Here is a 26351-nt window from a genome sequence, read left to right as displayed (position 1 = left end):
ACTTGATTAGCTACAACTAGTTTAGAAAGCTAGAGGCTGGGTCATTCTGAGATTGAACACACTAAATTTTTGTTTACGATTAGGCATGAGGCAAAAATAATGGTGACAGTTCTTCACCAGGAATCCAAATCAAGCATTTAAACTTGTGTGCATCTCATCTGTCTCTATTTTGAGTTCTGATTTCCCCCTCACCCCTAGTCTTTTCCTGACATTTTAGAGCATTAAATGTTAATGTAATTAAGCACTAATTTAACTGCATCCTCTAACAAACACAGCATGCATTTTATCATACTCAGAAAGTCTCACAGTAGTGTGAGAGTTTCTTCTTTTCCTTCAGTTTCCTCAAATTTTGGAACTTCTATTTCCAAAAATGATGCCAGGAACCAGTACGTGTGTTATTGGCACGTGATGTGGATGTAGTTGTGGACATTTTAAAGCTGAAAACGTGACCAGTGTTATATCGTCTCATCTGCACTGAGCCCTAGGCTATCCTATTAATGCAATTAATCACAATAAATACTATAAAATAATCACAATTATTTATTTTAGATGTTAACAAATATAATGACCACAAGCTAGCAAGAATTGTTTCATCCAGTACTGAGCAGAATCATAACATGACTTTAGTATTTGATAATAAATTTGATACTCTTTTCTTCTGAGGGATGGCAGATCCTGGTCACTGTGGGAGATGGAGATCCATTTGTGTTACTTCTCTTCTGGGCCACGGTCTCCAATGAAGAAAGGTTTCCTTTTCTGATGCAGAGGTATCTGCTCCTTTCTATCCCAATGTAGTATATCACACAATGACTATGCTCACATCATGGTATCTGTGTTTGGTCCTTAAGATAACTAAGTTAAGGGAGAACATTCCTGTTGTAAATCATGGTAACTTCTACAAAGTAGTTGGCTGAAGCTGGCTAATTTCTAGGACTTCTAAGCACGCACATCCCCTTCACATAGTAATCATAGCAACAAAAAGCTCTCAAACTTCTCAGTAAGGAAATGTTCTATTGTTTCAGTTTGCTGTAATTAAAGCCTGCTCTTTGCATTAGAAAATCAAATTCCATTTACAAGATGAATAATTCCCTTGAGTTCTCTTTGCTTCCATTGTTCTGGAACGATCGAACTTCTCCCTATTTGGCAAAAGAAGCCTGATAGTTTTTTTTCTCTCTTAAAATTAACCCCATATATCATCCAGAGTGACAGCACAATAAAACCGCCGTGATGTTGCTGGTTGAAGGCTGTCTTTTTTCTCCTTCCCCAGAGAAGGTGCCTCTCCTTGACTAGGAAGTCTCACTGCTGGACCGTTTCAACAGAGCTTTGATTCAGGACTTGTGCATTTTACTTGTACAGTATTAACAAACCACTATATCCACTCCTGCAGAATCAGAAACCAATCTTAACTCTTTGAGAGCAGATGGATGAGGATTTTTTGCTTGTTTCTTTTTTTTTTTTTGATCCAGCTTAGATAACACATCTTCTTTAACTATCAAAAATAACATACAAATGTAAGCTCCTTCATCAGTTTAAAATGGGATGGTTATCCCCATAGATATGCAAAAAATGGATTTGAAACTACAAATGCCATCTATTCCCTTCCTCTCCCTCTCAAAGCTGTGCTGTCTGCAGCTTACCAAATCCTCCACCAGCTCCCATTTACAAAGGCAACAAGTCCAAGACCACCATTTTCTACAAAGTTGCAGAATAATTTGGATTGAAGGAGAGATCATCTAGTCTGACCTCCTGGTCAAAGTTGCTTGGGACCACATACAGCTGTGTTTCAAATATCTCCAAGGATGGCAATTCCTCAGCTTCTTTGGACTCCTGTCCTTGGGCTGCACCACTCTCCTCAGGATATTTGTGGGGGAGAGACTGCTCAAAATTTTCTGCTGAAATTTAATACATTTGAAGAGTTTAATGTTATTAAGATAAGCTTTATTACTCTTAACAACTAGGCCGTGATTAGGAGTGACAGATTTTCTCCTCTTGCACCCAGACGTGAGGGATCTTCTATCTCCATCTATCTTCTATCAGTGCAATCCAAGCACTGAATTTGAATCTTAACGCATCTTTAATACTTCACAGGCATGGCCAAGGGTCTCTTGGTTGACAGGGAAAGCAAAAAACCCTCAGCAGTGAGCTGGCAAAGCCTTATGAGCAGAGCTGTGAAGAGGAGATAAAACTGTGAGTATGCTGGGATGTCAAGAGAAACCCTTATGCCATCCCATGCTTCCTCACCCAGCTCAGCCTCTGCTGCTGCTCCTCTGCCACTTCTAGCTCCAGGTAATAAACAGCTCTAAAGAGCAGGGGTGAATGCCAAGAGAAAGGTGAGTAGGTGGTACAGAAGGTGGGAAGCAAAGAAAATGGCTTCTCCTGGATAATTTGCTTGTGGATATTTAACGGGCCTGCCTATGAGCCCCTTGTGATGGCATTATATGAGTCAGGGAGCTGATAAATGAAGTCATAGGCAAATTGGAAGACAGCATGGAGAGTACTGGATATCTTATCTGTGAGCAGCCCCTGTGCTTTGTTGAAAGATTAAAATGTGTGAGCATTAAATATTTGACCCTACAAAGTGCCACACGATAGTGAGGTGAACCCCTTTACAGCTGTTTCCTTTAACAACATAGGTCAGTCAAACATTACAGATTTTTCAAGCCTTTTTGCAAAAAAATCCATAAAAGCCTGGGGTTTATTCTGCTATGAACAGTGAGGTGAAAACAATTGTTTGTCATCAGAAATGTCCAAAACTTTTACCAAGAGAGACTACCCTAATAAAGGAATTTTTGTTGCAATACTCCAATTCTGTAAGATTTTTTTAAAAAAGCTTAATTCAACATTCAAAATCAAGATTGTAGCTGACTTTTAAGTGAATGTTCAAGTTCTGGAAATTGAAACTACTTTATGCAATCTTTTTGAACATTTTGATTTAAAAATGTGAGTTAGAGAAAGCATTGTGAAATTCCTGGAACACGAGAGAGAGGCCTGCCTTGATATTTATATAACAAGGTGTTAGTTTAAGGTAACACCAATTCTCATCTTGCCTTTTTGCTTTCATGCACCACACCTAGCCTGATTTCCTGGGAATATCTAATCCTTCCTGAAACATGAGGGGAAGAATGTCCCTGCCACTGCTGAGGGACTTACAAACACCTCAAAGAACTTGTTTCTGGGTATTTGCTTCGGCTTATGATCCTGCTGTGACTGGAATGTTTTTTTCTGGGCAGTGCACCCCACATTATACTTGCTACAGCCTCCGCTCAGCAAACCCAAATGAAATTCAGAGCTTAATGAAGGACAAAATACAGTGCCTTCCCTGATTCAGATGATTTCTTCTCTAACAATGTTTCTTTCATGATTTATTCTTGTGATACAGAGTTATCACTGTGGCTTAAACAATAACTAGCTTAAATCCAAAAGGAATCTGCAAGTTTGTGTCACCTTGTCTAAAAGTACTGAGGACAAAAGAATATATACAAATCAAAACTTCGTCCCTGTTTCCTTTCAATCCACTGAAAAGATTGTGAGAACCCTTGAGTGTTTGTCTTTGGTAGAATTAGCCCTTTCAGAACCAGATGGTATCAAGATTGATTGATGTGAATAAAATTTATTGTCCCTGCCAACTGTTAGTATGCATGGCTCCCTATCTCAAACACACCCTGTGAAGGCCACATGCTGATACCCTTCATCACACTGGGCAATCCCTTACTCTCCAGCTAGTCATAATCACACTAGAGAGAGTTGGACTCAATGAGGGCAGTGCAGATGGCAAATCCTCATGCACAGCAGGCAAATGGCAGGCTCAGGTCCAAAGACCTCGCAGAACTGAGCCAGCAGCCATTAGGAACCAGCAAACCCCTATTGATATGACAGATAATTCCTGTACTGAAGTTCTCAAAAATAAATGGAGACCATTCTGGGTTCTCTTTTAACCTGTCTTTCTAAAACTCTACTGTCCTATGTTATCAGAACTAATGACTGCAAGCAGTGAAATGCAGTGGAAAAAATAAACAGTATGAGTCATGTCTTGGTTTGGTGAAAATCAGTCTCCCCACCCCTGTGCAGCATGAAGGGGATAGTTCAGGTAAGTCACACCTGGCACATCTAATGGTCTAAGAGGTGAAATGTGTGTAGGCAGCCTGATGACTTTGCCAAGGCATGCTGGGTGTCAGGCAGGCCAAGGGAATTGGCATAACCAAAAGACATACCTGACACTCTGAAACCCAAGGCATCAGCTCATGGAATATCACCATGCAGTCAGCTCTGTACTAAGTGTGGAGTGAGTTCATACCCAGTTTGGGATGGCAGTACAATGCAAATTGAAGGAGCGGTATTTTTCTTACAAGGGGCATTTGATTTCCACAGTTTGCATGTGTGCATGCATGAGAAACAGTCAGAGTCAGCAACCTGCACCTTTGGGATGGGGCCTTAGTCAGCTCAAGTGAGTCATTTATCCAACCATTTCCCTGAGTTTATTGACCCCACTGAATGTCCCATCTTCCCTCTGTCCTATGTTAAGAGTCATACTGGTGGGATACCAGCATCCCCTGATGTCACTTGGTAGGTATCAGGATAGGGATGCCCAGCACCTTGCAGTGTAAAGGGACAAGAACGCCTCCTGAGTCATGGGAGGAGCGCCTCATGTCCCATAATTGCAGCTGCATAGGTTAAAGGAGACATGCTCCATGACTAACATGGGAAGAATGTAGCTCGTTTACTGGCTGGCAAGAGTGTGTGTGTGTGTGTGTGTGTGTGACATGGCTACATGTGGTGTGAAATCAGAATCAATCAACTGCATGCTTCGGGACACTGGGGAGAAGGATTAAAACCTGATTTCACGATACGCAGTGAGATTGCTTTTGAAGCAGGAGGTGCTGGAGCCATTCTTGAACCACAGCAAAATCTGAGAATCCATCACAGGAAAAACAGACATCCCACAACACCCAGAAAAATGTTTGCATAGAAATTACAGCCAACCAATATCTGCTGTGTTGTTTTTGTGGTGAGTCATGGTAACAAGCACACCAGGTGAACAGGAATGAATGTCCTGCAGAGCATGGGGAGCTTGTGCTGCTGACATAATGCAAAGGCTTGCATAGGATGGCAACAGCTATTTTGCCTCATGGCTCTTCAAACTTTGAAAAAGCCTCTCCAAAACACGTGCTGTTTGGCACGGGGTTTGGCAATGTGGATATGACCTCAGCCAAAACATCACACACAGTAAAAAGAACACTCCACATCTTATGTAATTTAAACCCTTATTTAGGAAGCAAACTCCTCACCCCAGGCTATGCAAGCTTTATTCCTGTCCAACTGTACTTCATAGTCCCTGCGTTTCCAATTATTAGAGTACATCTTACTTGGCACAAGCAAGGACTAGGATCTAACCTTAAACCAGTAAGCACTTCAGGGCTGTGAGGTTTGTTTTGGGAGAACTGTTTGGTTTTTGCAACTTGTACAGCGTCTGGCAGTAATTCACCAGTACTTTGGCATGGTGGCTCTAAGCATCATGTTCTTGACTGTAACTGTGTCACTGCATAGCTATTTTCCTAATCATGGTGTTTGGACTCATGAGATCAGTTAGAAACAAACTTTGGTCTCTACCTAGTGGGCCACCCTGCTGACTCATATTTACATTTATGAGCCTTTCCTGCCCCATCTGTGGCTCAGGTATTCCTCAATTTGAAAGGGTGCTGTGGATTTCTCCTCTCTAGGTTTCTACTAAAACTCATCTTGTCAGTTTTGGAATGTCCCTCTGATCTGTGAACACTGTTTTGAATTCTGATCCCACCTGCCCAAGTCCTTGCAGGCTCTCTGGATCAGTGTTACCCACACACTTTATGAGTATATGCTCTTCCACACCCTCTGTCATTAATCAGCTACTTCTGTCCTATCCCTTAAGCCAGTCACCCTTTCAAAGAAAAAAGTGAATTTGGTTTTTCAAACACCTAATTTTCTTCCAAGAACTTAATATGCTTATTTGTGCCAGGGTCTTTCCAGGGATCAAAGCTAGGTTTAATGGGTCATTAATGGCCATTCATTTTTGGTTTTAAATAGCTCAGTTCTGTTCAGCTCCAGGTGCTTAGGGACTTGCTTGTCCTCCACTGGTCCAGTATTGCTCAGATGCTCTGCTGCCCATTCCCCCAGACACTGTTGATCTGAGCTCATCTCTCTCCTCCAAGCAGCCATCCCACAGGACCTGATTCTACAGGCAGACCTCTTCACTGTCCTGCTTTCTTTCCTCCTTTATGCTTTCATTTCAACAAACCTGGCTGTCAGATGGAGAGCCATCCAAGTCAATTCCACCAACAGTGCAGGTCCGCCCGCTCGCATAAATCAGCAGAGCAGCTTTTTGAATAATTCTAGCCATCCTTCCTCTGTCTTCATGGGAATTGGATCAAACTTTCACAGAAGGTGTTGTAACAACTAAGCAACTTGTGCTCCTTGTCAGGGAGGCTCCTCAGAGAAGTTCAAAGTCTGCTGGGAGTGGTTGAGGCCATTAAACCATTTTAATTGTTGGCGCAGGACTTGAAATGTGAGAGAGAAATTTCTCAGGAGAGTATTGCAGAGATGCTCATTTACGCAATATGACATGTTTTGTGTGAAAAGTCTTAATCAAAACATTTACTGTTTCATAAACCAGTGACCTGACCCTCAACAGAGCTCTAGAGGGCTTTATACTGAGGCTCCGTCCTCTGCAGATCTCTGAGAATTTGGGGCTAAGGGAAAGTTTGACTCTACTTTGTGGTTTATTTTCTTCTTAGCACACAGAGGATTATGCATGAAAAGACAAAGACAGGAAGCAAACTTGGCACAAGTAACCACAGAGAGACCTGGTTGACCTCTCCTTATATCTGAGAAAATTAGGAGAACTAAGAGTCCAGTTTTTGTCTATCTGAATAATTTCAGGGTCTGAAGCACAACTGTTCATGTGAATGAGAAGTAGAGACGAACCTCTTAAATTTCATAACAAAAAAAAAAAAAAACACAACACAAAAAACCAACCAAAAGCAAACCCCCAAACAGCAGAAGTTGTAAGTAACATATGTCTGGGCAGAAATGCATTGGCCGCTACAGTAATTGCAGAATCACTGAATTAAAAAGTTGTATGCACCAGTTAACTAATGGTCATGAAACACTTTGAAAAGTAAAAGGTAAACATGAAATGGATTTTTTAAACATTTTTCTAGAATTTGTTAACAAGAAAATTAATTATGGTAACCCAGTAACTACAAATAAAGGATAAAATGACAAATAATGCAAAATGATAATTTATTCAGTGAAACAGCAGAATGCTCGGGAGATAGGTCTCAACATTTATCATTATTTCTGGCATTACACAGCAAGTTATACCGCTTTTGAAACGCAAATGTTTAGAAAGGACTAATGAATCACACTCCCTCTGAAGTCTCTGTTTCACTACAAGTTAGTGAGCTGGCTTGCTTGCATTTTAAATCCCTATCTGCCACCAAGAGGCATCAGCTAAAGACTTCTGAAGGGTAAGAGGTCTATATGTGAAAGGCAATGTTTGAGAGGCTGGCAGTCCAACTGTTGAAACCAAAGTGCTGTGTGAAGTGCTGAAAGCTATTCTGAACAACCCTTTCCAGTATATTGGTTTATCTTTCCTCTTCTCCTGCTTGGCTCTCAAGATGCCTAAAAATCTCGTTGCTCGTATCTTTTTCACAAAAATCCACTTGATGCCTGCCTTTGGGTGGAATCACAGAAAGCTTGCCTAGAGTGAGAGCTTAGACACCTAACTCACAAGTCATCAGTTCTGACTCTCCCCTGTGCCAGATTCACAGAGTACTGATTTGTGGGCATTTTTACTAGAGGCTTGAGGGTCTAGGTCTCAAAGAAGATATTTAGCTGCGACACAGGTCCACCATATCCCATATTTCTTATCTGGGAAATTAAGGAAATTAAACCACTGGAGGCTTGGAGCAGGCAAGCTTCTGTAAGCGTGGCCTTGATGACTCTGCCTGGGGTGAAGAAAGGACTAGATTTTTTAATTCCTTTCCAGCCTTGTGACCCAAGGAGTATCTGAGTAATTAAGTGTCACCTCAGATGTGGGAGATGAGAATCAAATCCCCCCTGCTGTCTATGGAAACTGGAAAATGCATCCCAAGCTCTGTTGGAGAACATCTCCTCTAGCTTGGGTTTTTCTTGTTTCCCTCTAGGATGAGCTGTCCCACTGTGCACTGGTGAGCCAGCAGTTGAGATCTCCTGTGGGAGGGAGAGGTCTGGGTTTCAGACTCAACACCAACCAAAGTGGAGCCCTAATCAAGGTATGAGGATGAGTCACTTTTGCTCACTCTTCTGACTGTATTTCTCTGTAGGATGTGACACTCGTAACCTGGCAACACAGCACTGGTGACATCACTTTTTCTTGCAACAAGTTTGGCAGTCATGTAAAATGCCTTACAGGAAAAAGAGCTCACACCACAGACATTTGATTCCTAAGGAAAAACTCATGTGACTGTGTGCTCTGCTACTCTGCTTCTCATCCCCTACCCATGGATTTTATTAGATTGTGGGCTGATTTCAAGCAGATTTGATTAAATGTCTCAAAAATATAGCGTTTCTAAAAGAGCCACAAATATTGGCGGTCATCTGGAACAGAGCTATCCAGATTAGTGACTAATGGATACTTAGTTTTATTAATATAAATCATAAAATCAACAAAGGAAAGAGCCACCAGAAATCAGACTCTGTAAATCCCACTGCTCATGAAATTGCTAACTTCTACTTGTTATTATTTGTCTTCATAAAAACTGCCTGTCTTCTGCCTCAGGCACCTGTTACAAGTGTTACTGAAAATGTCCTTGCAGAAGGAAAACAATTATTTTAATAGCTCCTTTAAATAAAAACACAGGCACTGCAGTTAATCAGCTGCCTTTTCCAGTCCTTGACCATTAAGAGCCCAGTGCAGCAGGACTAAAAATGCAGTCTCTAGAGGTGTGACTGTCAAGCCCCCTGCTCCCAAAGGGTGTGTAAGGGAGAGCTGGAAAAGGTGCTGCAATGACATGGTAAGATGGTAGGAACTGCAATTGCTGCCTGAAGACTGAAGGAAAACTCTGTGTTTTTCTGTTGAGCAACATCTCCTGGCTCCTTCTAGCCCTCATCATAAAACAGAGTTTATTTGATTAGAGCTTCTGCACTGTAGATGTGAATGTTGAAAAATATAAAATAGATTAATAGATTTTTTAAAGACCATCTTAAAATGCTAAGAAGTTATGCCTTTAAAATCTACTGGCCTGCAGGCTGATTCTTTGCATGAATTAAGCCAAAAGACCTTGCTCACCAGTATCTATCTGCTCCCACTCCATCGTTACAGGTTCAAGCAATTCCATATCATTCTTAAACATTGTATTTAAAGGCTTTAAGTGCTGCAGAACCTGCTTCTGACGGAAAAATTTTAGGTTTGTTCTTTCCTCTCTGAAGAATTTCTGCAGGGAAGAGGAGTTCCAGACCTCCAGAGCTGGTAAGCAGGTGACACTCCCCTACCCTTGTGTTTCTTGTGCGGCTGGCTCCTTGTCCTCGTGCCACCCAGCCATCCAGAAACCTGTTTCACTAGTTATTTGGGGGGACAGGGTGTGAGATGTTGAGTCTAGGAGGGCAGCTGACAGTGGCAAAGGAAGTCCCAGACCAACAAATGGCCACTGGGCAGGGCTAAAACTGTTGTTCCCTAGCTGCTCACTTTGTAACACTATCCAGTAGAAACATTAAAACACTTGGCATGATGCGTGAGGGCTGCTCCCAAGGGGCTTTTGCGAGTGTCCCCTCTCCCTCAGTGCTGGAGCCTGCCCGGCCTTGTGAGATCCTCCCCAGATTCACACCCTCAGAGCAGCAAAATTCAATTTTGCTGTCGCTGAGAGGTTTTTGAGCCAGCCCTGGCCAGCAGCCAGATGCAGAGAGTTGCAGATCCTGAGGAATAAGCCACCCACAGTATCTCTGAGCCCTCCTGACAGAGATCCAGAAATCCCTTATTTGTGGCCCCTTGCCACGAGAAGTGCCAAGCAGACCACGAAGGATATCTGTCAGCTGGTGGACACCAGCAGACCATGATCAATCTCTTCTTGAATAAATTTAAATACACTGAGCTCAGGATTGGATCAAATACAAAATCTAGTATTTACCCAGGTTTCACAAGATTTATTTTCTGTTGCCTAAATTGTCTGTCAGTAATTTCAACATTGTTTTTTCAATCATTTACTGACTGAACCCCATTTTTAGCTTTCTCATGTTAATGGATTGCCTAACTGATGTCAGGCCAGGTGATTAATCTTTTTTTTTTCTTTTTTTTCCTTTTGAACCTTTTAAAATATAACCCAAACCTTTACCTGTTCACATCTTTTGGCGCTTCCCGAAAATACCAAGATATTTCAAAGGCTGATTCAGAGCTCAATAAGATTCCTGTAATTGTCAACAAAGACAATAAGGGTAGGCGGCTAATGGAATGATAACACCCCCCGCCACCCCCCACTCCGATCTCCTCCCTGCAGCTCACATTAGCATGGGGTTATACCCAGAATTAGGTGATGGGACACTCGTGGCATCCCTCTGAGCTCCACGTCTCCAGCTGCATCTCGTTTCAAAAGTTATTTTGGAGCTGCAGATTCAAGAAATGTCGCGTAGTTGCTGACAACAAGAAGTTCTGGATGAGAGGGATATCTGTTATTTTCTTTCTGGAGATGCTCCTGCCTTCTCTCTGTAATATGGAAAACCTAGTGCTGCCTGTAATGTAGATGATGCCTCACCTGAATTTTGGTGCTTATCAGCTTCAAAACTTATTTAATGAGCCTGGACCAATTCAAAACAACCCGCTGCAGAAAGCAAAAGAGTGTGTTCTCAATTAAGATAACAGCTTGTGGAGCTATTACCATAATAATACTGCTTCAAAAAGAATACTTGTTTCAATGGTTAATTGTTTCCAGCTCTGTGCTGCTACCATCCCAGCAGGAATAGGCCCAGCATGACTTCTGCTGCATTGGCCACTGTTATCGCAGTGCACAGAGCACTTTCCAGTAGACGTGGAAGCATTTAATCACCTAAGCGAGCACTTTCTCCACTCCAGCAGTCAGCAGAGAGCCAATACCCTAATGCAGCCAGTACCCATTCCCGTAATGATAATTTTCTAGCTCTGTTGCTCAAGCGAACAGAAGAGAAATATGTGATCTGCAGCAGAGTATCTAGTGCCAGGGTTAAAGCACCAGTGCCCTGCGCAGTCTAAAAGCCCGGTGCAGCCTGCATTCCCTTATGCACACAACATTCTCCCTCACCAAGAAGATGAATGAGTTCAACTTTTTATTTCAGGTGGACCCAGATAATTTCCATTGAAAAATATATGTATAAGCTGCTATTGCAAGCCATTTTCATTAGAGGGGCAACGAAGAGTCTTGATGTTGAAAATATACGTGTACCATATTCCGTCCAGCTAAAAGAAATATATATTTATACTGTCAACAGCAGGCAGCATCAGGGAGTGTACCTGACATCTGTAAGCATATGTTGCTCTTTCTTTCAGTTTTCTTCCCCCTCCCTTTCAGTTACACCCACCGATTATATTTTGGATTCATTGACATTGCAGTCACTCCTGTGTGGGCACAGTCAAGCTAGTTTCAAATGAGCTAATTTGGCTACAGATAGCATTGCAGACAGTGCAGCATGGGACTGGATACTGTAGAAGCTGGGTAAATAGTTCAACGGCTTCACCAACACGGACTGTGGTGGGCTGCTGTGGCTCCCAGGGCATGAACAAACTATATGAAAGCTCAGGCACACAGATGATACACAGCCATACCCTGGCTCGGGGAAAAGCTAGGCATGCAGCAGACCAGGGACCATGGGCTGAGGCAGACCCAGTAGGCAGACATATTATGTCCAAAAGCATGATTCTGCAGGGAGTTTTAGTTTGTTGAGCACTCTCACAATTGCTTGAGATGTCAAAAAAAAAGTAAAGAAAGAAAAAAGCAGACTTAACCCAGATGTATGAAAGCATAGTGCCCTGCAAGTGCACAAAAAAGCCCTTTGAGATGACTGATGAGGCTTTCTCGAGGTTTGAAAACACACTTATTCCCTGCCAGCTGCACGGAGGCGAGCCCAGGGAACTTCTGGGACAAGAACGCTGCAAGGAGCGTCTGAGCGTCCTTTCATCTGGAAAAGGGAAAAGCCTGCCCTTAGCGGCCAGGTGAGAGCACCGGGGACATTCTTAGTCCGACTGTGCCCAGGGGGCGAGTGCCCACGCAGGAAGGAGAAGGTCAAGCCTCCTCCTCCTCGCCCCCTGCCGGGGCTCGGCACAGAGCCGGGGCCGGGACCCCGCTGGAGGGAGCTCCGCCGGGGCAGCCGCCCTCATCCCCACTCCCAGCGCCGGCCGGTCCCCGCCGTGCCCGGGCGGGGGCGGGCGCGGTGACGCCCGGGGGGCGGAGGCGGCGGCGGCAGCCCCGCCTCTCCTGCCAAGGGGCGGGGGCTCCCGCCCACCTACTACTACCGCCGGCGGGGCTGGGGCAGCGGCAGGAGCCGCTGGGAGCGCCGGGGGACGGGGCGGCGACGGGCGGGAAGCGGCTGCGGCGGCTTTTGTGGCGGCGGGGGAGCGGCAGTGCCTCCCGAGGAGAGCGGCAGGAGGAGGGAGGGCCGGGGAGCCCTCCGCGGGTCCGCTGATCGAGCGCGCGGTGCGGGGTCTGTCCGCAGGTGCCCCGCAGCCGCCCGCTCCGCCGCCGGCCTCCCGCGGAGGTCCATGAGTCGCGGGCGGGCAGCCCCGGCAGCGCCCCGAGCCCGCTCCCCCGGCTCCGGCAGCGGCCCGTGGCGGCGGCGGTGAGATGGGGGGCAGCCTGGGCTGCCACCGCTCTATCCCCCGCGACCCGGCCGACCTGTGCCACAGCCGCAAGTTCAGCGCGGCGTGCAACTTCAGCAACATCCTCGTCAACCAGGAGAGGCTCAACATCAACACGGCCACGGAGGAGGAGCTGATGACCCTCCCCGGGGTCACCCGGGTGGTGGCCCAGAACATCGTGGAGTACCGCGAGTATATCGGCGGCTTCAAGAAAGTGGAGGACTTGGCGCTGGTGAGTGGGGTGGGGGCGGCCAAGCTGGAGCAGGTGAAGTTCGAGATCTGCGTGAGCAGCAAGGGCAGCTCGGCGCAGCACTCGCCCAGCTCACTGCGCAAGGACCTGGCCTCTGAGCACCACCTCTCCGCCACCAAGATCAACATCAATACCGCCACCCCGGCGCAGCTCATGAGCATCCGTGGCATCACTGAGAAGATTGCCAACAGCATCGTGGACTACCGTAAAGAGCACGGGCCCTTCAAAAGTATCGAGGACCTGGTGAGGATGGACTGCATCAATTCCTCCTTTCTGGACAAAATCAGGCATCAGATTTTTGCAGAGCGTTCCAGGCCCCCTTCGACAAACACCAATGGTGGCCTCAACTTCATGGCCAAGCCTCATCCCAGCCCCACTTCTCTAAGCCTCCAGAGCGAGGACCTGGACTTTCCCCCTGGGGGTCCAACCCAGATCATATCCACTCGCCCCTCTGTGGAGATGTTTGGGGGGGTGAGAGATGGCAGACCTGTTCTGAGGGTGGCTACTTGGAATCTGCAAAGCTGCTCCATTGAGAAAGCCAACAACCCAGGTGTGCGGGAGGTCGTGTGCATGACACTGCTGGAGAACAGGTAAGAGGCAGCACCTGACCTGCAGGCTCACCTTCATGTAGGATTATACATTAATACCTTTGATGTTTGGAAACTGTGGAGTCGTGTTGTGATCCTAGTGGGACTCACTCCTTCCTAGGAATACTAAGTGTTTCCCACTTCTTGAGTGGAACCCTGGTTGAGTCATAATATTGGGACTGTCCCTTGATAAGGCCGCTGTAATACCTGATAGGTAGCTGACCTCCTGAGGAGATGTGTGTACACACATCTGTGCAGGGAAGAAGACTGAGCTGTTACAGTGGGGTAGGCCTGTTAATGGTTGGTCAAGGATTGTTTCTCCAAGAACCTTTTGAAAAAGCCATGGAGAACTGCCTTTCCTGCCAGAAGCTGGGGGGCAGTAGCAGGGCAAGGGCTGTGTAACAGGCGTGGAATGCCACAGCTCGTCCTGCAAGAGTGACACAGCTTGTTAATGAGTGGTCATGGGGCATCTGCTGAGCTGGAGGGACAGCTCATCCTTTGGGTGCAAGACGTGGGGCAGCTTCCTGGGGAGTCTCTACTGTCCCTGTGCCAGGTGGGCCCCTGATTGTACTGAGACTGTGGGCATGGAGCAAGGTCTGTTGGCGGTGTGGTAAACTGGGGTGGTACTTCTGGTGTTAATGAAAAGCTGAGAGTTTGCTTTTTGTTTTCTGGAATTGGGCAAGAGTGCTAGGGATGTCTGTCTTGCTAAACTTTCTGCTTGATACAGCAATGTAAGAATGCAATAAGGATTTTGAAAGAACTGCCACCCTTTCCTTTCCGTGTGGCAAATCTGTCCCAGCTGATCTGGCATTTAGTTTACAGCATTGATAAAGTAACTTTTCTCTCTGACTGCCATTCAGACTTCCAGCTGGAAATGAATAGGGACAGGAGACTCTTGGACTTCTGCAAAAGGGATATTATGGGGATGTGAAGTGATGATGAACCGTTAACTCTGGTGCACCATGAGCTCTGTCCTTTTCCAATAATATGCTGAATAATCACTCTTGGTGGTGCAGTTGCAGAGGTCAGGCGTGCGAGAAGGATAGTGACAGTGATATGACATCCTGAGCTGCAGTACAGTATTTGTGGTCAGGGATACCTCTGCTCTGCACTGCCTGGAAACATCTGTCATCTTGCAGCCATCACTGTTTGATACCCAAAATGGAGATGATAGACCAGCAGGGGTATTGAGATGTTACACTGATGGCTTCAGCCTAACATATTTCAGTATTCTGCTTCTATAGTTCAGGTATGCTCTACTTCCCCCTTCATTCCCACTCTTGTTTTTTTTTTGTGAACAGCTGGTTGGCTGGAGCAGATCTTAGGATGAAGTCTGGTGGGATTGGACATCAGGGTAGGGGGCAGAGGCAGATAACCTGAGTTTCTGTCCTCAGCAGGTCTATCACTAGCCTCAGGATTATTGTAATAATCCAGTTTTGGAAGAAAAGTGATTTTGAATTATTTTTAATTAATTATATATATATATTAGGGATTTTGAAGGACCTTATCCAGTAAAGTGTTAATTACCACTTCTGCATCTTCGGCATTTTGGAGAAAGAAACCCAAACAAAGTAGTTCACTTATTACAAAAACTAGGCAGAGAGAATGCCTTCTAAAATAAACTTGCCTTAGCCAAAGCTGGCCACTGTGTATGCAGTGTAGCCCCAGCAGTGTGTTTTATTTTTGCACTTAAACTGCACGGTACTTTGTTTCATCCAGATTAGCGAACAGGCGCTCAGTTGTGCTGGGTGCTGTGAAAGGTCTCCCTGATACTTTGAAGTGTCAAAGGAGCCTGATATAAGTACTTGTTTTTGTTCTGTTTTGTTGCACGTATCTGTGTCATCAATCACACAGGGAGAGTACTATGCGATTGTTTGCTGTACTTGATCCTATTTGTGATAACGTGAGAAGCTGGAAAGAAATGAGAGTAATGTGCATCCACAGACAAGCCTGCAAAACTTTCCTGGGAAAATAAACGTGGGATCAGAAAAAATCAACGTGATGCAGGAAAAAAGTATATGGTGGGAAAAGCCATACTTAGCACCTTAGGAAGGAATTTCCTCTAGTTTGTGCAAGCATTGCTGAGGTCAGTGGAGCTTTGCAGCTGTAAAACGGCCTTAGCTGAGGCCATAAACTGCCTTCTTTCAGTGTGTGAGCGTTGTGGTCTCCCTTCCGACTCCGGTTGTATACCCTGAGAGTGGATAAAGTGCCTTGCAAACTAATCTTTGCCCAGGTAGACCAGCTTCAGTAGTCGACTGCAGAAATTAATCTCTTGCTCCTGCAAACGAGAGTACACCACTGCACGGGGCTCACCAGCACTTAAGCCTCACAAAATCCATAAATCAAGGTGCTCTGTGTGCTCAGCCCGTGTCTCACGTGTTCTGAAGTCTCCAGCTATGACCCAAGCTGTTGCCCAGAGGATCTGAAGGCCGTTTGGTCTGACAGTAGGTAGATGCTCTCACAAGTTATGCTGATGGGCATCTGCTTGCTGATGTACTTTATGCACAGCTGCCCTCATGTACATAAGTGTGCTCCTTCATGCTGGTCCCTTATAGTCCAGGGTGGTGTCAAGTAGTCTGGGATGCTCTCAGGAGCTGGAGTACTGTCTTGTTGCAGTGCTTCTGTTGGAGGACCTGCCTCACCTAGCTTTTTAAGTTCAGAAGTAAAGCACAGCAAGTCAAGAAGATTAGTAAAACTGTGTAGAGACCCATAAACAATCTCAATTTGGCGTATTGGGGACTTTTATGCCAGTTTAAAGGCTGCTTTGGCACTTGCTTTGGGGTTTGCACTTTGTTTATTTTTGCTTGGTGTTTTGTTTGGCTTTGTTTTTTTTCATGACCAGTTCAAAGCAAGTAGCTTTAAAACCCCTTGGGCCTTTTCTTTCAGGTGTTAACAACAGGGAAAAGTACTGCTCGTTTCCAGGTGAGGCTAGAAGATGAAGGTCTTGCTGTCTTCCAGCCCTTTATGTCCTTTGCACTGAGGGAACAGTTTTGCAGAAAGAGGGCCAAACCTTCATTCAAAACAAACAAAAAGAGAGAAAATGTCACATTATAATCTGCTGAAGGGAAGAGAGGGATAAAAAAAAAAAAAAAAAGCAAAGCAACCCGAAATCTTCACGCTTGTTACCAGAAGTGCTAAATTTCTGAAGAGCACTGAAGGGAATGTATACTAAATCTGTAAGCATGACTACTACTGCTAGGCTATTTTGAAATTCATTACTGCAGTACAAAAATGAAATACAGCAAGGTCCTCACCCTCTTTTCTCATATTACAAGGATCTATGTTTATCACAATGTTTGAAGTGAAGGAGCGAGGTGTTTTCATTCAGAGGACTAGAGGGTAATTTTAGAAGAGCTTAATGTGATGAACGAGTATGTGAGCATGACACATAACTGGATTGAAGTATCAAATCTGGGGGAATTTGCCCAAGCCTGTGGTGTTTCTTGTAGGTGTTGTTCAGCAAATCTGGGATTTATTGACGGGGGGCAGAATTGGTCTGGCTCAGGGGATGTAGATCACCTCCTCCAGCTGGCCTCTCTGTCCTCTCTCTCCATTCTTGGGCAGGATGAAGAAACCAACTGCTTCTTCTCACAAAAAACCCCTAAAAGAAAATAGGGTAAGGATAGCATGATCAAAGGGCAAAGGCAACAAGTGTTTTTGTGCAGGGGATAAATAGCCCCACCAGAGATGTTTCCTCTGGCTAAGGTAGGTGGAGGTACCCCAGGGCTTTTCTACACCCTAAGTCCATAGGGAAGGGCACTCTTTCCACTCCTCATCCATACCTGCCTCAGGCCTGTCCCTCCGTGCCATAAACTGAGTTTGTGACTCCCACAACACCCTGTGACCGCTTTCTCTGGCTGTTTAGTGTTGAGGTGCCAGCTGGGTGACCACATCAGGAAGCCTGATGCAGGCGTGTGTGACGCTGACTGATACACACGGCATCCTAAAAGTGCATCCTCTAATTGGACGGCTTGCTTGAAAGTTTGCTAGTAGCTGGAGGCAGTAATCACTTGTGCACCTTTCCCAACATGGTTTGCAGCAGAGATTTTCCAACTGTTTTTTGTTGTGCTGTATAATAGTAAGTGGTAACTTTGTGAGGGCCTCTTAACTATTTTATTTTTTTTCTTTGCGTTTGAGTAAATGAAAATTCATAGAGGGTTTGAAAGCCAGAACTTGCACTCTATCTAAAGGTGGGGGACTGTGTGTCAGGATGATGGTGGGGTCCCAAGGTCCACAGAGCCCAGCTCTTTTTCCTTCTAGATGTCAAGCAGTTCAGCTGCTCTTTTCCTCTGTTGCTTGCTTTGGTCAGCTTCTTGGTGCAGTTACATATTCTAGATGCAAAAACCCTTAACAGTTGTTGCAAAAACTACAGAACCATAGAAGAGCCCAGGTTGAAAGTGAACTCAGAATATCTGGTCCCACCTTTCATGGGAAAGGAAGCCTAGATGAAATTATCTAGCACCATGTCCTGTCGCACCTTGAAAACCGCCAGCACTGGGGCTCTTCTACATCCCTGGGAGATTGTTCCAGTGATTGATTCTCTTCACTATAAAAGAATTATTTCTTGCATGCCTGTAGGATAACAGAAACCAATACCAATATCAGGTTTGTACTTAGCACTGATGATTTTTTTTTTTCCTTGGCTTAATTTTGTGGACAGCAAGTCTTAGGAACATGTCAGCCCTTCTTTCTCCCCCAGCTTTGTAACTGGTTAGCTGTTTTCACTTTGGTTAGGTAGAAGAACAGAGATCTCTCAAAGGGAAGAAGTTAACCTCCATTTGTGTGTCTGAGACTTAAATTGGTGTTCCAGCTGGGGGTACAGTAGGTAAACCTCAGCCCAAAATTGCCTCCTGGGTGGCAGTGGGTAGGTAGACAATCCCTGGGTAATCCTTGCTGTGCCACCATACTTGGAAGTTCCTCTTCCTAGTCCTACTTACCCCAGGTCACCCGAAGCACATCATCTCATCACCTAATAAAAAGACAAGCTTCTGAAGCAGCCTCTTCCTATTAAGAGATGATGAAAAATTCAACTTGTTCAGATCCCTGCACTAGGTGCTGGAGGTGGGAGAATCACTTTCCCATCACTCCCCTACAATAAATAACAGGATGGGCGTTCTGCTTTCCTCTTCAGTCTCTTAGTCTGGGCTGAAAGGTGAGGTCGCTATGAAAGGCAGTTCTTTACTACTGGGGCTTGATGCTTTGCTTGGGAAGAGTTGTGGTGTGGTACCTCGCCTGCTGGCTTGTAACCTTATTTCCTGTCAGGATGGCAGAAAAGGATTGTACCACCACCAAACAGACATCGTAGTAGTGTATCATAGTACTAGTGATGGTTGTGCTTGCATGCTTTGGAGACTGAGCACCAGCTTGTATTTGTTATTTCTACTCTGTTGTTATTTCTACTCGGTGATTGGGCAAAGCCCCGAGGTGGGTCTGTTTTATGTCTTTCTTTATACAGCCACTTGGTTTTTCTCCATTGGGTTAATACTAGGCTGGAGCCTTGCCAAGAATAATTCCCCTGTAAGAAAAGATCAGGAAAAAGGGCCTGGCTCAAGTAACCTGACCGTGCTAACAAGTCTTAAAGGGCAAAAGAACAAATACACCCTCTTCTCCTTATGTAATAGAAGGGAAATCCTGCCTCCTGCAACTTTAGAAAAAACTTGAGAAAAAAGGAATTGTTAGATGATATCATCTATGTGCACTCAACAAAGGGATTTTAATGAGCAGTAGAAATAAAGATTGCATGTAAAGCCACCATTAATTTGCACTTTCTAATACCTCAGGGGACAAAAGAAATGGGGTGATGGAAGGAAGAGCTGTTGGTTTTGGGGTTGGCTTTTGTGTTGGTTTTTTTTTGGCCTCCACCTGCGTGAGACCAACAATATTTTACTCACTGGGCATTACTGGGAGACTTAAACTGCCTTTTACATACCATCTGGCAGGGGAAAGCAGCAGGATCTTCTCAGGTCATACCCCGAGTTATGTAGTTTTCCAGTGAAATGAAACTCTATGGGTTTACTCCATTTTGGGATTTGACCCATTTCTCTGTCTGTGTAAAACCACATGAAGACTGTGGAGCTCAATGCTAAAGAGCATAACTATCTCCCTGGGCGTTAGGGCTCCTCTGCAGTACTGCACCCATCTTGGACAGGGGTTCCAGCTCCTCTCAGGACTGCTGCTGGGGGAACAGGTGATGTCAGTTTCAAATTAATAAAATAATACGTCAGTTAAATTCCACTTCCAAACTTCTGCTTCATATGGATGCAGTACCGAGACCTTCTATACGGATATCACCTGCTCCTCTTGCATGAGGAGGTGTGGTCGCAGGAGATACTTTGCAACTCCTGAGTCTTTGCAGGAGAAGTCAAAAGCAGTGGGTGGACTTACAACAAGATCATGAAGGGTGTACACCATCCCTGTATTGAGACTTTGTGTCCATGGCATCTGGAGCGTGTACTCTGCAGGAGAACTCAGAGGGGAATGCACTGAGCTGTTTGATCCTTCTTGGTCTTTGTTGATAGCTGTGAATCTGGTGGGTTTGTCACAGTCCCCACAGCTTTTCTTCCTCAGACATGGCCCAGGCATTTAGATCAGACCCTTGAAATCACCCCGAGTAGCCTTCCCAGGGATTTTCTGTTTTCAGATGAGTTCTGGGCATCGTGTTAACTTTTGAACAACTACCTCAACCTATTCCTTGAACATTTGAGGGGCTTCAGCTAATCAGTCATTTTTATATGATTTATAGTTGAGAATGTGGTTGGAAGAATGGTACAGTTAAAGGCTGGCTTATCCATATAAAATAAACCTTATTTTTTTTTCTCCTTTTTTAAACTTATAACCATAACCCACCACTGTTACTTGCACCATAAAGCTTGACTAAAATGAAACAGATTAGTGGGGAAAACATTGGTTCCTATATTACTTTTTCTCCCAACATGTGTAATTGATACATCTGGCAGTACTTAATGGCCACATAATTTCAATCCAGGCCTGCTGGGCTATTCTACACACATATTTCATGTCACTGGATTCATGTTGCAGATTGCAGGTATTTTGATAAACTAGAGCTGCCAGCTTACTCCTGCAGATCCTGCAAGATTTGCTGTATTCCATGTGGCAAAGATTAAATGGATTGGCTGATTTATGGTAATAAATTGGTGAATTATGAAGTGATGCTGTACTGACTGCTCCTGAATCATGAGCAGAGGCCACAAGACTATAACCTTATCCTGCTTTTCAGAAAGCATGTACTACATGACCGTAGAAGACAGATGAGGTAGCTACACATAGAGCTCCATCCTGTGAGCAGAAATGTTTAATGCTTTGTGATTTTTCTGTGGTTTGGGAACTCGAGGTACAGCTGCAGGAAGGGTGGTTTTCTAGCTTTGTCTTTGAAAAGAGTAATAGGACCATTCCTGAAGGTAAAAGATGCTGCTGCTGTTCTTACTAGGAAAGAAAGACCAAGGGACTACGAACATGGGAATTAAGTACTTTGAATTCCTGACAAGATCCAAGCAGTAACTTGGTCAGTCCCTGTTCACCAGAGGAAAACACTGTCTCTGAAACCAAGAGCTAGTCTATCTCACTGTGAACACGGGTCTCCCCAGTTAAACAGGGACACTTAGGAGGCAATCTGATTTTTACAGATTTAGCTTGGCGCTTCTTGATGGAGTTGGGCTTTAGCGTGTTTCCTACAGCTGCACTGTTAGGAGGACCCTGCTTCTTCAGTCTCTAATTAGTGTTTCTCTGGGAGTCTTGCCCAAATCATGATTTCAAGGCTTGGCCGGATGAGCAGAGAAGAGGTGATAGGGCATAGATTACAGTGTGCATGTAACTTATTTTTAGGTCGCATTGTTCTTCGTTGTGATGCAGGTATAAGCTGACAGACGGAGGCACCGAGTCCTTAGTGAAATAATTACAATATGCTGCAGTAATTTCTCAATGCTATTATATGTTGTGGTGATAGAGACAAGAACTGTGGCATGTTATTAATAATAGTGCTTAAAAATAGGAACTCAGTAGCTTCTTCACTTCCAGATTTTTTTGTTATTGTTTTACAGAGGGTCTATGCTTGTTTGAATAATAGCTGGCAATTCCCACTGATTTATTGGAGAATAAAAGTGCATAGTGGCTTTGCTGAGGCAGGGTGAGACCTACTGGAGACATTCTTTCTCATCATGGTCCTCTCCCTCATCTTGGACCTGGGTGATTCACAGTGGCTTCTGAAAAGCCCTATAAGGTGTTGAGAGCAGGGTGGGCATCATATCAACAGCAGATAAATATGAAGGGAATATGTAGCTGTGGTAAAAAAGGATGTTTTCTGGGAATAAACTGTTTCATCTCACCCCCAGCATATGCAGCACATATCCATGCCCTGATCAAGCTGTGTGGCATTTTCAAACGGCACAAGTGTTTTTAAACTGCTGGGTCGCCGTTGGGGAGGCTGAGTGCCGCTGACCTCCTTTCCATCCCTGCTGCTGGGGGTTTGTGTAGGCAGGAACCCGGTGTCAATGCCAAGCTGTTATTTCCAGTGCCTGTGGTAAAATTATTAGAGGCTAGTGAGTAAGAGGAATACATTTACCCTGCATGTGCCTCACGTGTGTGCATGTTCCAGAAGTTCAACTGTGTATAAAAGTACAATTTAAAAAACAATTCCTCTGGAAAAATACATTTGGAATTAGATTGTCGTCTGTGCTAAGGATGGCTGAGAATATTGTGGTTACTGAATGTACTGTGTTTGCATTCACAAATAACGGAATAAATGCAGCCCACTTGTGCAGAGCAGATTGGAGTCTCTCTGACTGATGCTGTCTGGAAGGGGGCCACATGGCTATCTAGGCTGTCTGTCTGCCTATGCTGTCCTCATGTCTGTCACAGGGTGTGGGAATACAGTTAAAGAGCACAGTAATGCCCTCCTGCTCTTTGTAGTGAACATCCTTATGGGCAAGGCTGTACCTGAGAGCAGTTCATGCCATTGCTTGTGGGTATGGATGAAGAGGAGGAACTGGAAAATTTCCTTTTCCTTCTGTGTGTCTATTTTTTGCTCTGTTTTTATAGGCGTTTCAGGTAGCGTGCTTGAGCTCCTGTGCAAATTTAGCTACAACAGCTGTCCAGGCCGTTCACAGCTGAACGGGTTTTTAATGGGTTACTGAACAGCTAATTGATCAACTCTGCCTTTGCTGTGTGTGGCGGTGGCAGCAGCCTGCCTGCCCTAAATCCCTGGTGCTCAGCACACGCTGCCAGTCCTGCTCAGCTGCCCTTCCCTTCGCTTCGCAAGGGTGGGGGGGAGCATAAACCTCTGCGGGCTGCAGCATAAAGAGGCTGTTGCTTTTGCCTTCAGACTTATCCTTTGACTCCCTGATATTTATAGCTCTGTTGTTCCCCTCCGCTTCCGTGTCGGCCCGTTGGTCACAGTCCTGCGGGTGTGGAGGCGCAGGCGCTCGGCTGCCGAGGGCTTGCTCCAGGCTCACTTGAGGTCACTGCCGGTCACTGCCCTCCCTCCCTCTCCCAGGCTTGGCTGGCATAAAGGTTAGTCACCTTTCTGCCAAACTGGAAGCAGTGAGCTGTTGGATACACGCTGGATGTTAACTTAGAAACCTTGTATTTGGTTTCTTTATTTATTCTATTTAAACAAATAAGGCCAAGTATGGTTCCATTTCAGCACCACTGAATTGCAGGGTGTTGTGACAAAAGCAAGTCTTAATTTGGTATTGAAAAATGAACTGTAAAATAGGCAAGTTTTGCTTTTATACACACAATGCCAGTTCAACAGGTTTGCTGTCAAACCTACTGCCCATAACATGTAAAATGACTACCTAACTCCTCTTCTTTTTTTTTTCCTCCTTCTAAGCAGACAAAAGTATGGAAAAGTGTGAAACCCTGTCAAGGAAGATAGTCTTAGCTGGGAACAACCCATATTAGTTGTTTTAAAACAGTCTGCTTTTCTAACAGGGCAGGAATTTTCCAGTGGTAATACCATCTAGGCTAACATAGTGGCTCTTCCACTCAAGTCAGGACCACCTGAGAGAAATCTTTGAATTGTTCCCCTCTTGTTATGTGTGGGGCTCGAGTGGTGAGGCACATACCAGCCCCACTGTACATGGGAGAGAAAGAACACCGTGTCTGCAAGAGATTCCGCTCCCATAAATAAAACACCAGAGCCACAGCTGAATTAAGTGCTAAAGTAAATGTTATTGTGAGGAAAATGCCACAGTGGTACCTGACTACCCTTTGCAACCTTTATTCTGGCCAGCCCAAGTTCTCTTATGGTTTTGGCAGCAACGGAAGTGCAGTTTTTGGCTATCTGTCTATATCTTTCTGCTTGTCCTTTGTACAGCTCTTTCCCTTATCTCTAGCTGTGTTTACAGACCTCTTTCACAATCAACGGAGACTGCACTACCAGCGCTGCCCAGTGTCCTTCGTGCTGGCTGCTCTCCTGAAAACATGGCACTGAGCATGTGGCCTGGGTAAGGGGTTGGTACTGCTGGCAGATAGCACAGATGTATTTCCAACACATCCCAGAGGGATCTCTTGGTAAAGATTACGCTTTGGTTATCAAAAAACCCCCACCATACCTTGTTTTAATTGCTTCTGAGTTTTTGGTGAAGAGCAACACTGCAGAAAAGCAAGTCATGGCTGAAAAAACGAGATAAAGTTTCTGGGGCTGAACAGTCCTCTCTCATCAGCTTTTGGATTTAAGAAATATTTGGACAATTTCCACTCAGAGCTGTTGTCAGTAGAAATTCTGAAAGCATTGCTGGTGGATGGAAGCTGTGCAAAAGCCACCCCCAAGCATGTGGTGTTTCACATTTCTTTTTTAAACTGAGAGCACTTGGACTTGGCTGTGGTTTGACTTGCTTCTCCATCCATTTCTGACTTTTTTTTTTTTTTTGTGCATGTGTGTATGGAGTTCAGTAGCTTTTTTGAGGAGCTGTCTGCAAGGATGGTGACCCATCCTTGCCTAAGGATGGTGACCCATCCTTGCCTATGTGCCCAGCTGTGCCCTCAGATTTGGCAAAAAGAAACCGAAAGTTAGAAACTGGGTAGATATCTCATATATTGATTGTGCATAGGCTGAAAGGAAATTGCCTCATAAACTTGCTTCTATCTTTGACCTTTGAAGCTTGCTCTTGCAACCTGAACATGACCCCCTTCCATGTCCTCTTTCCAGTCCTACTGAACCTAAAGCTTTTCTCTGGCTTCACTTGACTTTTAAATCGTCTTGCACTTGAGCACTTCCAGTTATTTCAAGTGCTTCTTGATCAAGCCTTTGCCTTCACACCCTGAGGGTTGAATGACTTCAGTTCCTTGGATCATCTGTGATACTTCCCCTAAATCATTCTAACACTGTTTTCTTGCTCCAGGATGTGCTGCAGCATTTCTTTCTCCTCTACTGAGGCCTCTTTTCAGGCAGTTTGAATTTCAGTGACTTTTAAGATATCTCAAGTTTTAGGCAAAACCTGCCTAAAACTGCAGCCTTGCTTTTTATTATGGGGGGGGGGGGGTGGGGTTTGGGAATTCTTGCAGTTAGAGGAGGCTTCTGTACCGCTGCTTTAAAGGAAAAAAGTATTTATGTTTTTGATTTCTCTTCCTCGGAGGTACTAAAAGCTCTGCAGAAAAACAACTTGTCAGCTTCCTGATATGTATGACATGGAATTATTTTTAACTTCCTAGAGCAGTTGTTTAAAAGGGGTTTGTGTGTATGTTAGGCATTTGGCAGCACGAGCGCTCAGCAGTTTTTTCCTATCTGATTATGCTGTATGGGTGCGTGCTGCACCGACAGTTTACGATTCCTCTTCCATATGCATCTTATCTTCCCAAAGATAGTGTCTGGAGACATCAGCTCTGTGAGGAGAGACTGATGAATTTATATCAGAAGAATCTTTTCGTCTAGCAGCTCTTCAACACAGCACACTGTTCAGAATATCTCTTAAAAATAGAAAGTACTGGCGGAGTATCAGCTTTGTCACGGTGGTGCCATTTATCATCAGTGCCAACTTGATTTGGTTAATCCTTGGTATTTGTAGGAGAAAGCCTGAGTTGCCCATGCAAGGCTCTCTGTGCCCCAGTTTTTAAAGTACGTATCAGTATGTTTTGTGGGATTGTTTTGGAGTCTAAAGGCAGATCAGCACTAAGTGTGTGTACTCTCTAAATTCGTGCCTAAGTGTGTTTTTCACTAGGAATGTAACTATGATGGTCTAAAAACTTCAGTTCTTCTGGAGCAGAAATTTGCATGTGTATTTTTCTGCTGCAGCCCAATTTCATGTTATTGGGGAGCATGAATTCACCATCCAAAAAAAGCACAGAGATTGTTGCTTCCATTTTTATTATTCCCTGTGCTTGGCTCCGGTTTCACCTCCCAGATCTTCTCCTCAAAACTGGAACACTCTTGGAAATGCTGTCAAATCTTGAAGCTTTATCCCATTGAGTTGGTGGTTAAGTTTTGGGCAGTTTGATTATTCCTTGTTTTCATCCTCTGGAATGCTTCATCCAGTCAAGCACTCCTGCATGTTTCCCCGTCACCCTATTTTTACGTCCTGTTTTCCTTACTGGCATTTTGCCTTGTGGGTGCAATGAATGGCAAGCTTGATATATTTTTGTACTGTGTTATTGTCTGTAGGTATTAAATCATTGGTTTGATTGTTTTTATAGATTGTTTCTATGGCACAGCTTTAGGAGGCAGTCA

General features: G+C 44.7%; 1 protein-coding gene across 1 annotated transcript in view; it reads left to right on the top strand.

The window, feature by feature from the left end:
* Positions 1-12510: 12510 nt before the first annotated feature.
* EEPD1 (endonuclease/exonuclease/phosphatase family domain containing 1) overlaps positions 12511-26351 on the top strand; it is a 62774-nt gene continuing 48933 nt past the window's right edge. The window contains exon 1 of the mRNA XM_064670105.1: positions 12511-13672. Coding sequence (XP_064526175.1) covers positions 12819-13672 — 854 coding nt within the window. The 5' untranslated portion in view covers positions 12511-12818. The remainder of the gene's footprint in view (positions 13673-26351) is intronic.

This window comes from Pseudopipra pipra, chromosome 1 (assembly GCF_036250125.1).
Source record: "Pseudopipra pipra isolate bDixPip1 chromosome 1, bDixPip1.hap1, whole genome shotgun sequence".
NCBI lineage: Eukaryota > Metazoa > Chordata > Aves > Passeriformes > Pipridae > Pseudopipra > Pseudopipra pipra.
Note: the sequence above shows the minus strand (reverse complement) of the source record. Positions and strands in the feature narration are given on the sequence as shown.